Raw genomic sequence first — 15,839 nt, 5'->3', positions numbered from 1 at the left:
TCACACCCTTTTACCCTCCCGAACCCTGTTCAACACGTCATGCACACACACACACACACACACACACACACACACACACACACACACACACACACACACACACTCACTCACACACACACGCTCACTCACTCACTCACATAGACATACTCAGACACACACACACACACACACACACACACACACACACACTCACTCACATACACATAATTAGACACACACACACACACACACACGCACACTTACTCACTTACTCACTCACATACACATACTCAGACACACACACACACACACACACACACACACACACACACACACACACACACACACACACACTCCCCAACCCCCTCCCTAGGTCTTGGTCTTTAGCGTCTGTGCCTTCTCTGACCACTAAGTGCATCTGCTTTGAAGCTAACTAATGCTAGTTATCTCCTTGCTGTGGGAGTCCAGTTTGAGTGCTATTATTATTAGCCCATAAAGCTAACCTGAAAAAAAGAACAGGCTGTTAAAATGAATGTGGATGAAAAATCCTGTATGCTCTTCATGTGGCAAGTCTGTTCCATAATACAAGAGTTAATTGGAGTTGAAAATTATGACATATTCTTTTTATCAAAATTTTTGGGGCAATGAGAGTATTTTTGGTTCACCCGCCAAATTAAATTAAAGTTGTTTGGACTTTGAGCTCCACAGTAATCAATCTGGCATAAAAAAGAAGCCCTTTCCGAGCAGAACGAACAGAACACAAAGCCGAAGGCACTCATATCGTTGGTAGAATGCATGGCGCTCGGCCCTGCCTGCTTGTGTGCGTGTGCGTGCGTCTGTGCGTGTCATGTCCTAACCTGCTAGAGGGTGATGAGGTTTCCCACGGAAGCCCGAAGGCATGCTGGCATGGGCTGGTGGTGAGTGGCTGAGAGCTCGAGGTCAGATGTCAGACAATCAGCTGTTTCGTGGCCACTGCTTAAAAGCCATACAGCGGCGGTTATGACCTTGGGGGCCTAGGGGTTGCGCGTGCAGGGCAGTCCGCTGCGTTGCCTGCGCTGTGGCTTTAGTTGTGATGAAGTCACCTCTCCTGCACCTTCTCTCTGTGGAATGACATGGACTCAATAGGGAGCATGAGAGTAGCTATTCACATGCTTTCTGTGGGCTTCTCCCTCTCTCTCTCTCTCTCTCTCTCTCTCTCTCTCTCTCTCTCTCTCTCTCTCTCTCTTGCTCTCTCTTCTTCTGTCTATCTCTCTCTCTTTCCTCTTTTTTCCATAACCCCACTGGCTGTCCAATCATGCTGCATTAATGAAGCCCCCCTTCAACCCCACTCCCCTTATCTGTGATTCACTAAGACAGACAGCTAAGTGTATAAATAATGTATATAATGTATATGTATATAATCACCTCACTGTAAATACATTCAGTCTACAAAGGCTGTGGGTGATAACCTGTTGTGTAAGACATTTCTGTAAGGATCACCTCCAGCATCTGTGACCTCGAAGATGGTCTCATTTCAGTCTTTCTTGGTCTCGCTCTCTCTTCTTCTTCTTCTCTCCTTTCTCCCGCTCTCTCCTTCCAATGAAGAGATGACTACCACCAAACTTTTCCACAGCTCCCAGTTTATTGAGTGGGACTATTGACCTTTGAATGGGATTAATGACCCCTCATTTTTCTCAAGTGTGGTTGTGTGTGTGTGTGTGTGTGTGTGTGTGCATGTGTGTGTTTGTGCATGCATTTGTGCGTGTGTGTGTGTGCGTGTGTGTGTGTGTATACGTATGTGTGTGCGTGTGTTTGCATGTGTGTGTGTGTGTGTGCATGATGTGTGTATGTGTGTGTTTGTGTGAGTGCACGTGTGCGCAGCGCGAGCGTGTGTGTATCTCTGCGTGCTTGTGTTTGCATGCGAGGGCCTGCCCCTACGTTTCAGGTGTAAGCGGCCCATCTTTCAGGGCCACTGGGGCTGCTTTTGTATGGCTCTCTGTCTGCTCCCATCTACAGCAAATTAGAAATCAGGAGCACAATTTGAGCTGCCTCCCGCCATTTGGGGCAGAGTGGCAGGGTAAAGCGGCCCAGCGTTCTCGTGGCTCATCTGAGTGAAATGGCGGTCATTACTGGGCCTCTCTCTGGGCCAAAGCCTAATCAAAGGTCGCCACGATGATCTAAACTCCCATGTTATTAGCCACTAAGATGCTCCTTGCGTTTTGACTGATAAAGCTTTCAGACTGATTCCTTTCTAACTTTTAAGCATTGTTCGAATGAAACCTCATTATTTGTATGGAATTAATGATGTAATAGTCAGTGGACAAGAAGGATAACTTGGAACAAAAAAAGTTGATTTGCGCTTCTGAGTGACCACACCAAGTAAACGGCAGAAATAATGGTGGTATGTCAGTGCTGTGCATGACGTTATGATCAGTGTGGCCTGTGAGATTACACTGACGGCTTGTTTTTTTGCGTCTAGGTGACGAGCATGGTAAGTACTGCGCTTTCCTGGTGTGTGTGCTGTGCCTGAGCCAGTTCCCCCTAACCCCCCATGCCTGCTTCCTCTCCGGGGGGCCGCTCCCTCATCACCACCAGCCAGCTCCGCATCAGCATTGAGCCCCACTTCCTGCACAGCTGCACGCCCCGTCCCTGCCTGGCCCCGCCCCAGCTGGGCCCGCCCCCGGTCCCACCCAGGGGGGCGGGCTGGCTGCAGCAACGCTCCGCCTTCTTCCTTTGCTCTGCTTCTCTTCTCTCGCTCTCTCTCTCTCTCTCTCTCTCTCCTCTTGGTGTACATGTACGGTCCAAGTGGCGGGAGGAAGGATGTCTTTCGTAGGCTTTGTGCCACTCACAGGTCCACACGGGGCTCTCGTGCTTATTAATTAACCTCTGCCACGCGGGCGGAAGGCACGGTGGGTGCATATAAGCCGAGTTAGCCTTTAGCCTCTCTGGGGAGATTAAAGCCCGAGTTAATGAGTCGATATCTTAGAAAAAGAGAAAGACTCAACCACAGTGGCCTCCGCTCTTTCATTCCTACGCTGGCAGTGCGTTGATGGCGCCGATCGCCGCGGCAACCTTGATTGCCTCCCACGCATGGGGAATGCAGCACTGGTAAGGAGAGGTGGTTCTTAGTGCTTACTGCTCTGTCACGCCGCACACACATCCACAAGCCACCATGCGGCCCGCCGCTAACGGGAAGCCACTCGCCCACAGTTTTGGATCACTAATGCCATTTTTCACCCCTGCCTGGTCGTGAGTGGAAACGCACAAGAGACATTCTTCCGGGTGCATGCAAGCAGTGCTGGCCCTGCCCGCCTGCCTGGGGCCGGGGTCACGGCGCCGCCCGGTATGGGGCGCTCCTCAGGTCGCTCATCTTGCTTGGGTGTGGGCTGCTTCCTGTTGTCTTGTTGGACGTGTCCCCCACCCCCCCTTCTCTGCCCCCTCACCCCTCTGACTGAGTCTTAAGCCCCTTTTGTGACCCCCCCCCCCCCATGTAAGGATCAGACTGTGAAGGACAAAGCCCTCCAGAGCATGGCCTCCATGTCTTCAGCACAGATCGTCTCTGCCACAGCCATCCACAACAAGCTGGGCCTGCCGGGCATCCCACGTCCCGCCTTTCCAGGAGCGGCTGGGGTAAGATCACCATCCCACCCTCGACCCCCACCCCACCCCACCAGGGCCAGCCTCTCAATCCCATTACACACACACACACACGAGGCAGCTCCGTTCACACCCGCTGCCTCCATCTGATAAGTGCACCACTGCTATAGTCAAGATAACAGGCCAGCGTGGTTCGTAATACACCTGGGTTTGTAGAGAGTGGGCTAACTGTGAGATAACGCAAGTATCACAGACCTGCAGACAGCACATGGGAGTGAGGCCAAGCTTTGCTTTGTTGTCTATTTATTTATCTAATTCTCTAGTTTTGGCAGGGTATGATTTCCACGGGTCAGGCGGGATCCTCACAAGAGTAAGTACACCCCAAAGTTTCCCTCCACTCAGCTTCTGCAGCACTTCTACTCAGCCTCCAAACCTTTCTTCACTCTCTCTCTATCACCCCTTCTGTCTGTCTCAGACTGAACTGTTGCGATAAACACACTAGTTATTTTTGTTCTCCTTGTTCTATCCCTCTGTGTGTGTTTGTGTGTGTTTGTGTGTGCGTGTGTAAAGATTCAGTGTTAGAGGAGTCAGTCTTAACCAAAGGCAGGAATCTTCTGTGTCCAAGTCTGAATATTTTGTCCGGCTTGGTTATTTCTCCACTGTACTGCACCCCCATTCTCTTCAGTGTGCTCCTGGTGAAACTTCCTGTCTTTTCTCCTCTCACTTTATCTTTTCCTCTTTCTTGTAGCATCAAGCCATTTGCACAGCAAGCCTACCCCATCCAGCCTGCAGTCACAACGGCAATTTCAAGTATGTCTTTTACTCTCGAGCTTTGATTCGTTTCAAACGTCAGGTGAATACGATATTTTTTCCCACATACTAATGTTCGATCTGTGCGTACGTGTGCGTGCGCGGGTATGTGTGTGCACATAACCAGGCTATGAATCTGCAGCGGCACCTGCACCCACAGTGCCAGCGTGGCAGGGCCGTTCCGTTGGCACCACTAAACTCAGGCTGGTGGAGTTCTCAGCGTTCCTGGAGCAGCAACGAGACCCAGACTCTGTGAGTGGTCCCTCCGAGCACCAGGCCTACGAACGCAGGGCCCCCGAACGCGTGGCGTCTGAGCACATGTCCTCTGAGCGCAGGGCTTCCGCGCACCAAAGTTGCTTTGGTACACTGATTAAGTGTTGATTTTGAGAAAGAATTCTTGTAATTGAAAACCATTGTGAAGACATGGGCTCACATCGAACATAAAGTTGCAAGTAGTTTGTGTTACAAGGTAAAGTGAAAAAGAAGAACTCACTGATGTGAAGCACTGCGTTTCCTTTGTTTGTCTGCGGTGTTGATAGCGCCACTGTGTGGAGAATCCAGAACCCGCTAATCATGAGTGTTCTCACGAGTATCTTCTTAGAACACACATCTAGTAGAAACAAATTCAAAGGCAAATTTTCAATCAAAATATAATTTATTGATGCGTTGCATTGAATCGGCGGCTTTGTCTGAACGTTCAGACGGTGACATACGTGTCTGCCTATGGGCGCGTAGTGCTGTGGCAGACAGGTGCCAGGGCCAGAGAGAAAGGCCAAACACTCGTCTGTCCCTCAGAGTGGCAGCCCTGGGCACGAGCTTCACATTTTTTATGATTTTCTTGGACGGCGGCGATCCGTCTTCGTTTGTGCGCATTCTCGGGGGACTTTTGTTTTGCTATCGATAACGCATGACATCAGCCATTTATCACACATTTAGCTGAATATCTGAGGCGGTCATATCTGCACAGGCAGGGCTGCGGCTGCTATATTTAGCTCAGTAACAGGCTTTTCTAAAGTAAAGGGGAAACTCTAGGAACGTTGAAAGAGACCCCCAACTTATACACGTGCTACTCAATTCTTAGCATGTTTTTCGGCTCAGTCAAATGTTCCCCACGTTAATTTGCATTTCTGAAGTGCTGCGTTTCCTCCTTTTCTTACGGCCTGCCTCGATCTCCCTCCACAGTACAACAAGCACCTTTTTGTGCACATCGGTCAGACGAATCACTCCTACAACGATGCCTTACTGGAGTCGGTGGACATTCGCCAGATATATGACAAATTCCCGGAGAAAAAAGGGGGTCTGAAAGAGCTCTTTGGCAAGGGCCCTCAGAATTCCTTCTTCCTCATAAAGTTCTGGGTGAGTGGCTCTCCACAGTCCATCAGTGCCTTATCTTGTGATTGACAGGCAGTTCCAAGAGGGTAACTCAACTCCATTATTTCACGTAACGTCTGACTTTTCAGCCGGAGCACTTATTTTTTATTATGTAGTACATACATTTTTAAAAATTTTAAAGCAATTAAGTTATTAAACAAACACAGAAATTGTGCCATTTTTTTCTGTGACCTCTATAGTGAAGGCCCTGTTTGAAATAAGGGGAGTAGCTGGTGTCTAAATATGTTGCGTAATGTGTGTGTATAGGTTGTGTGTGTATATATGTATATGTGAATGTACAGCTCTGGAAAAAAACTGAGACCACCTCAGAATTTCATCTCTACATGTATGGCAGCTGCTCCATTCTAGAATTCCGCAGAATTCCGACACGGGCTCACCTCACAGTACTTAATGAGGTACTGATGAGGTGATCAACTGAACCAAATCTTGTTTAACAAGCAATGAAAGACCGGTGGAGAGCATGCCAAGATGCATGAAAGCTGTGATTGAAAATCATGGTTATACTACCAAATATTGATTACATTATACATATGTTAAGACATTATTGTGTTTAAAAATGAATATAAACTGGACTCATTTGCATTAGTCAACGTTTGAAAACTTTTGTTATTTTGACCAATTGCCATTTTCTGCCAATATATGCTCAAAATGTTTTTATTTGGAACTCGGGAGAAATGTCCATAGTTTATGGAATAAAACAAGAATGTTTATTTTACTAAAACATACCTATAAAATCCAAGAAACAGATCATTTTGCAAGGGTTGCTTCATTTTTCCAGAGCTGTTTATCAGTGGTGTATTTCTATGTATAAACACTGCCAAGTTCTGTGCGCATTTCAAAGTGTATTTACATGATAAATTTACAGTATAGTAAGAACAGTATTAAAGCGCTGTAGACTGTGTACTCAATTCATATTCTATTAATAAAATCCAACAAACAGCTGCTCATTGGTCAAAATGTGGTCACGCACGAACGTGAATTCCCACGTCCCAGCAGACTGAGACAGGTGTATTACAACCTACAGTGCGCTAGAATACGAGCGCCACGCTGTTGGCTCCAGTGGGAACCCGGCGCATGTAGACGTGTTCGGCGCTCCGCCTGCAGGTGCATTAGTCCCGTAGTCGGGATTTGAACCTCTGAGCGTGCGGAGCACGGGTCACTTTAGGCGGAGTTTGCGTGGGCACGCGCGCCGTCCGCCACACGCTATATTCGGCGCAGCATAGCGGGGAAGTGGCGGATCAAAGCCTGTGCTAATTCGGTCTAATATTTCCAAACAGCGGAGGGATCCTGGCCGCGGCTCTGACAGCCGGTTAAACGTCGCATATGTTTTGCCGGAGACGAAATGCTAACTAGCGGCAAGAAACAAAGTCCGCCGCGCCGGCGGTGGCACACGCCTGCTCGCATTCCGTTTGAAGTGGCGAGCGGAGATGAATTTCAAATGAAACGGCAGATCTGCACAATAATGCCTCCTCGGAATATTATGTGAAAATCTAACAGTCTGTCCTAATGAAGGAGGAGAATGCCGCAGAGGGATATTTGCGTTTCCTTTCTTTTTTTCCCTTATTAATTTCGATAATGAACACCAGGTCTTAATGAAAGACAGGAGGCCAGTGAGAGCTGCCCTTTATTTTCACGAGGGTGAAATAGCTTTCTCGCATCAAGCCATGTAATATATTCTTTATCCCTCGCCTTTGAAAGGACACGTTGATACACCGCTATTAAATGGACACACGTAAAGGCCCCGATTGTTAGTTCAATGAATGGAAAATGCAACACTGAAAATGAATAGTGTTCCATGGGCTGAGCTATTGATTTAAAGGATACAGATTTCTCCTAGATATTTCCCTCATTTGTTCCTTAATGCACTTGAACAGACAAGTTTTTGTTCTTCTTTATAGTAATAAGGTGTTAGTCAATAGCCTACAGTGGGCCGGCGTTGCGAGTTGTAAACCATGCTCGTCGTTTCCACTAGATGGCAGCCTTGCGCCCTGTTACCAGGGCACTTAGGACCCAGTCAGTGCTCAGTTGCTGCTGTTGCTTCCCAGGCTGATTTGAACTTCCCAAGCCGACTGGAACTCCAGTCCCAGGAAGAGGCTGGGGCCTTCTATGGCGTCACCAGCCAGTATGAGAGCCCAGAGAACATGACCATCACTTGCTCAACTAAAGTCTGCTCTTTTGGCAAACAGGTGGTGGAGAAAGTGGAGGTGGGTTTTCACATTTACGTAGGTGTTTTATTAGTGATTAAAAGTCATGGAACATTAGTAGTCATCTAAACCAGTAACATTTCACTTTTGATAGGGCTGCATGATGTATTGATTATTAATTGTTCCTGTTAATTGCCTTATTAACTTTTTTCAATACATATATCACAATAGGTTGCATTTTACTTCTTTATGAACATGAGCAGTATTGGAAAGTAAAAAGTTAGATTTTTACTAGTCTGCTATCACGGGGGTCATTAATGGATTTTTTGTCTCCAGACGGAGTACGCTCGCTTCGAGAACGGCCGCTTCGTGTACCGGATCAGCCGCTCACCCATGTGCGAGTACATGATCAACTTCATCCACAAGCTCAAGCACCTTCCTGAGAAGTACATGATGAACAGCGTCCTGGAGAACTTCACCATCCTACTGGTGAGTCCTGCCTACGTTAGTTCAGCTCCATCCTCTAGGCCCCTCCTACCTTACCCAGCAGGGGCGTGTCCTCAGGGGGGAGGGCGACAGCTGATGGCTCGGCATGCCTGACATTCCCGTGACGCTGCTTGGAGCCTCTTGATCTCCCACGTAGAAGGGCGGGGGGGCAGAGTCTTCATTAACCAGCAAGGCCTCTCGCACATAAGCAGGACCAGCCGTTTCCAGCAGACGGCGCTCCCTTGGCCTTCATCCTGCTCGTCATTCCATATGCTTTTTTCCCCCAAATTCCTCACATTCTCCAGACAGAGGCATTCTGGTTCTGGCCTGTAAGTGCCATCTCCAAGAGCAGATCTGTGTGTATGTGAACGTGATTGTGGGCCTTTCTCCCTCATGCAAGATGGTGGAAGGGGGGAAGTAAGGAAATGTGTGTGTGTGTGTGTGTGTGAGAGAGAGAGAGAGAGAGAGAGAGAGAGAGCAAGAGAGAATGAGAGTGTGTGAGCATCTGTTTTGCAAGCATGGTGTTTGCACGCTTGCATGCGAAACTAACATCACCTCCTTTTTTCCCTCTCTCTCTCTCTCTCTCTCCCTCCCCGTCTCTCTCCCTCTCTCTCTCCCCCCCCTCTCTCTCTCTCTCCCTCTCTCTCTCTCTCTCTCTCTCTCTCTCTCTCTCACTCTCTCTCTCTTGCTCTCTCTCTCGCTCTCTCTCTCCCTGCGTCGCAGGTGGTCACAAACAGAGACACACAGGAGACCCTGCTGTGCATGGCGTGTGTGTTTGAGGTGTCCAACAGTGAGCACGGTGCCCAGCATCACATCTACAGGCTAGTAAAAGAATGAAGCCTGGGCAGCAGGCAGACCTGCTCTACAGACTCTGAACCTCAATAAAGAAACTGGCAGTGCCTCTTGTTCAGCAGTCACTCAAACGATTCTCGGTCACTACTGGGTGAAGCTTATTATTATGGTTTTTTGTTGTTTTTGGTCTTTATTAATGTATATGTGTTTGACTGCAGCTGTGAATTGCGGTACAGTTGTATTATGTTTTGATACAGGAAAGGATCTTCATTTTAAAGGATGCCTAGTCAGGATTTCTATGTAGGTTGTATATATAAAGTGGCAGGATCAGTAGAACCCAAGGTTGGATTTAATCAGATTAAGTCTGGCTAGCATACCCAAACAAGTGATTTAGGTTTTTATCCTATAATGTACACCTTGAAAACAGATTTTAACCTTCTTTCCATGGTTTATGTAAAACAATAACATCTATAAATGTGTGTCTGTAAACGTATCTGTGTGTGTACAAATGTATATACCTACATACCTGTAGTTTTTCTAAGGAAAATTATTTCATTTTAGAACATTTGGTTAATTAAAGAGAAACAATTATCATGGCCATTAGAGTTCAAAATACATTTGTAGCATTCAGGGAATTAAAAATACAGCCCTTGGAAAGGAACCACAAATAGTTTGTTGCAAAACCTTTTTTCCCAACTTCCTGATTGACTTCACTGTGATCTGTAATAGCATTCCAGAGGTTTAATCCAACTTGCGTCTCTGCTTGGGCTAAAGGCTGTGTCATCACCTGCAATAAGAAAAAGCAGAGTTTAGACCCCTTGACAGTCTGCCATGCCACCAACAGTTCTTGTTGATGTTCTTGTGGTAAGAGTTATCGCTGAAAGCAAGAAAGCACTACGTAACGTACCGGGGTGTAATGTACCGTGGCCAATTCTAACTGTCCCAAGCACTTGGATCCTCTCGTGGGACTTGCCTTATCGAGCAAACCCAAGCCTTTGTTCTGGATCGCTGGAGTCGCTCCTCGGGCGAGTCGATGAGACACAATTGCATCGTAAAGACATCAGGGAAGCCTTCTTTTGAAGCCTGCCCCCCTCCCCTTGATACTTGTCATTTTAATCCCACACCTGTCCTGTTTTCCTGGTTCCCTGCCGTTAGAGGAGTCCACTCCAGTGTGCTCTGCTGCCTTCGATCCCAACCCCAAGCCCACGCCTCCGTGGCCTCCTCTGGTCTTCGTCCCAGACGGAGCCTTGACCACGCTCGCGGGATTTCCAAAAGATGCCACTAAAACTGTGAGCTCTTTGCTAAGCTGGAAGACGTTCTCATTCTTGTCACGTTGTAGGAATTGCCAAAGCATACCAATATCCAGCACAGTGCCTTAGCGTGTGATCCCTGAACTGGGCAACCGTGGAACAAAACCATCTCATACCTGAGAAACACTAAGATCCATTGTGTCGCCTGAACAAATGAGATCTGGCCAGTGTGCATTGGCTTCAACCTTCACTACATCTTATTAATACAGTAAAACACTACTTATGAACTGGCCATGCCTTTCTTATAGGAAAAGACCAAAAAAATTCCTGGAGGTCCAAGTAATTCCTCCTCCTTTCCTGCACTGTAGCATGAAAGTGCCTTTGGTTCCGATTTTCCAGCTTAGAAAAGACAAATCTTATTTTGCATTACTAAGATTATCAAAACCAAATAAGTGGATGTAAGTTAAAATATTCACCACAATGCCTTCCTAAAATTTTATAGTACACAACAACGGACAGTGGATAAATATCAAAATGATGTTCCATGACAATTATTAATTAGAGAAATTATTATTAATATTTTTTTTTTCCAAATTGTAAAATATTTTGGGAAGTACCTAAGTTGGTTTGTGTCAGATTTTTAAAATATGTATAACCTTATGAAAAAAAAATGTGCTAATGTGTTGAAAAATGTGTTTAAAATGTGTTATAGTAAATTGGGACACACTCCCTTAGTAGCACTGTTGTGCTGCTGTTTTTATTTTTAGTTTGTTTGTTTGTTTGTTTGTTTTTTAAAACACTATGAAATATTGTTGATTTTACCACTTTGGAGAATTGGATATTTCGTTTTTTTTTTTTTAATATGCCGACTCTATTTTAAGTGGACTTCATAGAATGACAGTCTACTTATTTTATCAGACTTGTTAATGATATTGGTTAACCAGATAGGAATTTGTTAAGGCCTTTACTGTTAAAGAGTATTTTTACAGCTTCAGCAAGCCTATCGTTTTTAACGCTATATACCCAAGTTATTAGTTTAATCAGTCTCTCCTAAAGAGCTCTGTTAGTTTGACTGACCTCTGTGTTGTACTGCTTAATGGAACTGTGGAGTTTAGAACAGCGGACTGCTCCCGTTGCTTTGTGTTTGCCCTCCGTTGCCTCTTTGTTCTTGTTCATTTTGCGTATGGATATTTTTTTTATTATTATTGTTATTATTATTATTATTATTATTATTATTATTATTATTATTATTATTATTATTGTTATTATTATTATTATTATTATTATTATTATTATTAATTGACGTATTACTGTTCTTCGTGCGCGCGATAGTTTTTGTGATGACGTCATTATACCCGGCAGCCTGGTCGCCTGCGCTGCCGGTCCCGCGTTTGACGTCTCAGTCCCACGTTAACACGACCCCAAACCGATCCCACCCTTTACTTCTCTTGGGAACTGGACATCGATGCCTTTAATATGGTGGATGTTAGACGGACGTTATTTTGAGAGCGATGGACACTAAGCAGTTGCTTTCCAGCGGAAGTCATGACGCGCGTCAGCAGTCTCATTCTTTATTTGTCTCGTCTGTGTAGGTACTGGTACCTCCGTTCATTACCATTTCAGAAGTTGGCTTTAAAGTGAACTATTCTCTAGTTCAAAATAGTATCATGAAAATATTGGGTTCGTGTGCAGAGATTTTTTTTGTAAAAAGGTGCTTTGTATAAAATTATATATTCTGGCTTTTCTTGGTACAAAGGTGTGATATCTTTTAATATCCTCAATGATGGTGAAGCGTTGGAGCAAAGGTGAGAGGAGAGAAGAAAACGTGCTATGTGTATGTGTTCTTTACCGCATATGGTCTTGTCTTTGCTCGGTAACATTTCAATGCCTTCTTGATAAAGTGGTAGATATTTTGTAGCTTTCTAGATACTTTGTATGTATACAATATTGAATAAAAATAAGTAAAACAGTCATTTTCCTGTCTGGAGTCTGAGCATTTTTATAATTAAATCTGGCGATATAACAGTTTAGAAACGATATGAGTTTACTGGGAAAAGCGTTTCTTATTTCCCTTTTTTAAATAAGATGAATAAAGCAGCAGAAATAAGACTCAATGTCGCCCTCTGTCGGCGTCTTCTATATCAGCGTCTTCTCGGTTACATCCTACTGCTCTAAGTGAATAAACGGAGGAAGTTGAGTGTTCCTGCGTTGCTGTAGCTTTCCTGCCTGGTACCATATTAACATACTGTGCTGAGTGCGCGCTCAGGAAAGACCTTTTTTTTTTACCAGTCAGGTCAGTGTTAGTGTGGAGTCATTATCTGTATAAACTTCCAAATATACAGTCTGCATAGTCTATACTATAGCAGAGCAATGCAGCTTGTAGTAAATAGTCATGTATACTAAATATGAAAGAAGGACTTCAATTAGTATAGTGGCAACAATATATTTATTACGTTTCAGTACAGCAAGTTAATATAATAATAATAATAATAATAATAATAATAATAATAACAATAACAATAACAAGAAGAAGAAGAAGAAGAAGAAGAAGAAGAAGAAGAAGAAGAAGAAGAAGAACAAAATAATTGTATTACTTGAGAGTTAGGAGTATCTTCTCCCTCTGTCGAGCCTGTAATTACAGAATAATTATCTTGAACAGAAGGGGGCGATATTGTTCAACTAATTCTTAGTGAACGCGCTTCTCTCGGGATCAAAACCAGTTATGACAGGGGCCAGTGCTCTGGACTCCAGAGACTGGACTCCAACTGGCTGTGCTTTGAATGTGAATCGCAATCCGGAGGTCCGTCTTAATCACCACACTGTAATATGGCAACGTGAACAAGTTTTATGTTTATCTCAGTTTTACCTGTTACCTGTGATGGAATGGGAAACAGGATTTTAATTGTTTAGCTTCATTGTAGTAGATTTTAGAATTCAGAATAATATTATGCCAACGTTTGTACTTCTAATGATATTATAACGGTTATTTATGTTGTATATGTTCTACACCGCGTTAGCGAATTTCACATGCACCCTAAAGAAGGTACGTAGAAGTCTAAAGGGAAAAAAATGGGCGGTATATTCCTATTGCCGTTGTCATGTGATCAAAAGAAGAGCGGAGAAACAATGTGCGTCTTCTTAAGTGCGCCAGCCAGTGGGGCCAAGTTGCGCTGTGTAGTATAAGATGTGTTCAGTTCAGTTCAGGCATGTGTTCTCGGAACGGGAGGCTTTTAGCAACCATTTAAAGTGCGAATGAATCACGTTTTTCGAAGTAAAGTTTTTATTTTGTCGAGGGTGGTTTATATCCACTTTCTAATTCCCGATCTTGGATCCATTCGCGGGATATAACAGATTTCCTGCGCTGCAAGCACTTCGCAGACACTCAATGAGCGAATGTCCTGGGAGATGGAAGCTGGAGAAAATAAAATATCCGTGTGGGTTTGTCGAGAGGAGAAGCTCGTGTCGGGTTTGTCAAAACGTACCACTTGTGCTGACGTTATTAAGGTACTTCTGGAGGACCAGAACTTCCAACAGCGTGTGTCCGCCGCGATGCTTTCGGGGTCTCCTCAGTCTTACTGCATTGTTGAGAAATGGAGAGGATTTGAAAGGACCTTACCGAACAAAACAAAGATCCTTAGACTGTGGAACGCGTGGGGAGAAGAGCAGGAGGACGTCAGATTTGTCCTGGTAAAGAGCGAGGCGTCGTTACCCAACAACGGACCGAGGAGCGCAGAGGCGCGCGTAGTTCTTAGCAAAGACAGCCCGTGCGTGTACAAGGGGACAGCAGGCGTGACAATGGCGTTCTCACGGGACAAGCAACGGAGAATTGTCAGAAAAGCCTTTAGGAAACTAGAAAAAATCAACAAGAAAAGAGCGCAGGTTGTATCCAAGGACACGTCCTCAGTGGAGAAGATGGAGACTCTAGTGCATCTGGTAATTTCTCAAGATCACACCATCCGCCAGCAGGTCCAGAGGATAGAGGAGCTGGACCGGGACATTGACAGGTATGAGGCGAAAGTGCATTTTGACAGGATGCAAATGCATGGCATCAATTATGTTCAGGAAACATACTTGGTCGACACAAATTCGGAAGGGCACTCTCTCCACGAGGGGGATAAAGCAGCTTCGGCAGAGGTCCTTGCACAATTTGAGGAATATGCCAAAAAATGCGAAGAGGTGATTAAAATTCAAGAGGAGCTGGCTGAGCGCGAGGCACTTCTGGACAGCATCACCGCTCAGATTCAGGAGGAACTGAATCAGAGGTGGATGAAGCGAAGACAAGAAGAACTTGCAAATAAGGAGTCGGACTTCAGTTTAGGTGACGACACCATTAGAGTTACCAAGGCCGACAATCCCATCGAGAACGAGTTACTCTTGGAGGAAGAGCAGATTAAAACGGAGCTGGACGCGAGTTTGTACATCGGGCTGAGGTTGAACACGGATTTGGAGGCTGTTAGGAATGATTTGGACTTGGCACAGGAGATGTGGGGGGCTAAGGAGAAAGAACTGAGGAATCTACTAGAAAAAGTGGACTCGTTGGATTCGGGCGAGCAGAGTGAAACCGCGGCTGGGCTGCAAGAGGGCGATGTGGCACACACGGAGCCTGCTGGCGAAACCCCCATGCAGCCGCACAGCGGCTGGGTAGAGCAGGCACGGGGACTCGCTCAGTCCTGCAACAGCAATGATGACGATTCAGACACGGGACTCAGTTCTATGCACAGCCAGGACTCGGATGTCACACGTGTTTGCGAGTCTTTAGTATAACAATGCAAACCCGAATACCTCAGGGACAGGGTACCAAACAGTGTGTATGTGACCATCATCTGAACCTTTGACATGTCTGGGTAAACAAAAGCAACACAGAGATTCTAGCAACGTATATGCACTTAGTAATTATATTACTGAGTAGGATTTGGTTACGCTTCTTGGTGAGCATTTGTATGTGAACTTTATACTTAGCTTTATACTGTTGAGTAAATCAGTATTAATTTTTATATGGTACAATCTACGTTTCACAGTGAAAATGAACCTTCTATCTTTGACATTTCCTTTAAAAGCAGACCAGAATTAAACTTTTAGAATGCTGGTGCGATTTGTGAATAAAGTAAGTTGTCAGAATCAAACAAAGTCTGATGCTATATGGTAGCAAACGTTTACAAAGCATGTATCTTCAGTCAATAAATGCTATATAGCATATATTGGTATATCATTTTGTATTTACATTTTCTTGCTATCCATCAATGATTTAAAAAAAAAAAATGTGGGACACCGAATCCATACTTGAGGCTGTTTTTACACTTTAGAGCATATAGATCTTAGGCAGTGGCTTTTAACAGCATCATAAAAGTGACAATACAGGTAGATGAGAGAGCTGGGTTGGTAAACCTACCTTTATGGTGGGTTTCAGCAG

General features: G+C 45.1%; 2 protein-coding genes across 2 annotated transcripts in view; both read left to right on the top strand.

Annotated features, from left to right (window-relative positions):
• tead1b (TEA domain family member 1b) overlaps positions 1–12,402 on the top strand; it is a 49,864-nt gene extending 37,462 nt beyond the window's left edge. Inside the window, 9 exon segments of the mRNA XM_035529230.1 lie at positions 2,438–2,449; positions 3,454–3,588; positions 3,879–3,925; positions 4,304–4,365; positions 4,493–4,617; positions 5,548–5,721; positions 7,803–7,961; positions 8,238–8,390; positions 9,111–12,402. Coding sequence (XP_035385123.1) covers positions 2,438–2,449; positions 3,454–3,588; positions 3,879–3,925; positions 4,304–4,365; positions 4,493–4,617; positions 5,548–5,721; positions 7,803–7,961; positions 8,238–8,390; positions 9,111–9,224 — 981 coding nt within the window. The 3' untranslated portion in view covers positions 9,225–12,402.
• A 1,198-nt stretch (positions 12,403–13,600) lies between these two features.
• rassf10b (Ras association domain family member 10b) lies at positions 13,601–15,588 on the top strand. Its single transcript, XM_027011992.2, has one exon. The coding sequence runs from the start codon at positions 13,823–13,825 to the stop codon at positions 15,191–15,193; it is 1,371 nt and encodes a 456-aa protein (XP_026867793.2). The 5' UTR covers positions 13,601–13,822; the 3' UTR covers positions 15,194–15,588.
• Positions 15,589–15,839: the final 251 nt, after the last annotated feature.

Source organism: Electrophorus electricus, chromosome 1 (genome assembly GCF_013358815.1).
Source record: "Electrophorus electricus isolate fEleEle1 chromosome 1, fEleEle1.pri, whole genome shotgun sequence".
Taxonomy (NCBI): Eukaryota; Metazoa; Chordata; class Actinopteri; order Gymnotiformes; family Gymnotidae; genus Electrophorus; species Electrophorus electricus.
The sequence above is the reverse complement of the archived record's forward strand: the minus strand, read 5'-3'. Positions and strand labels throughout refer to the sequence as shown.

What these genes read in the sequence shown, in the direction of transcription:
- rassf10b (XM_027011992.2), top strand. Translation starts at nt 13,823, where the DNA reads ATGTCCTGGGAGATGGAAGCTGGAGAAAATAAAATATCCGTGTGGGTT.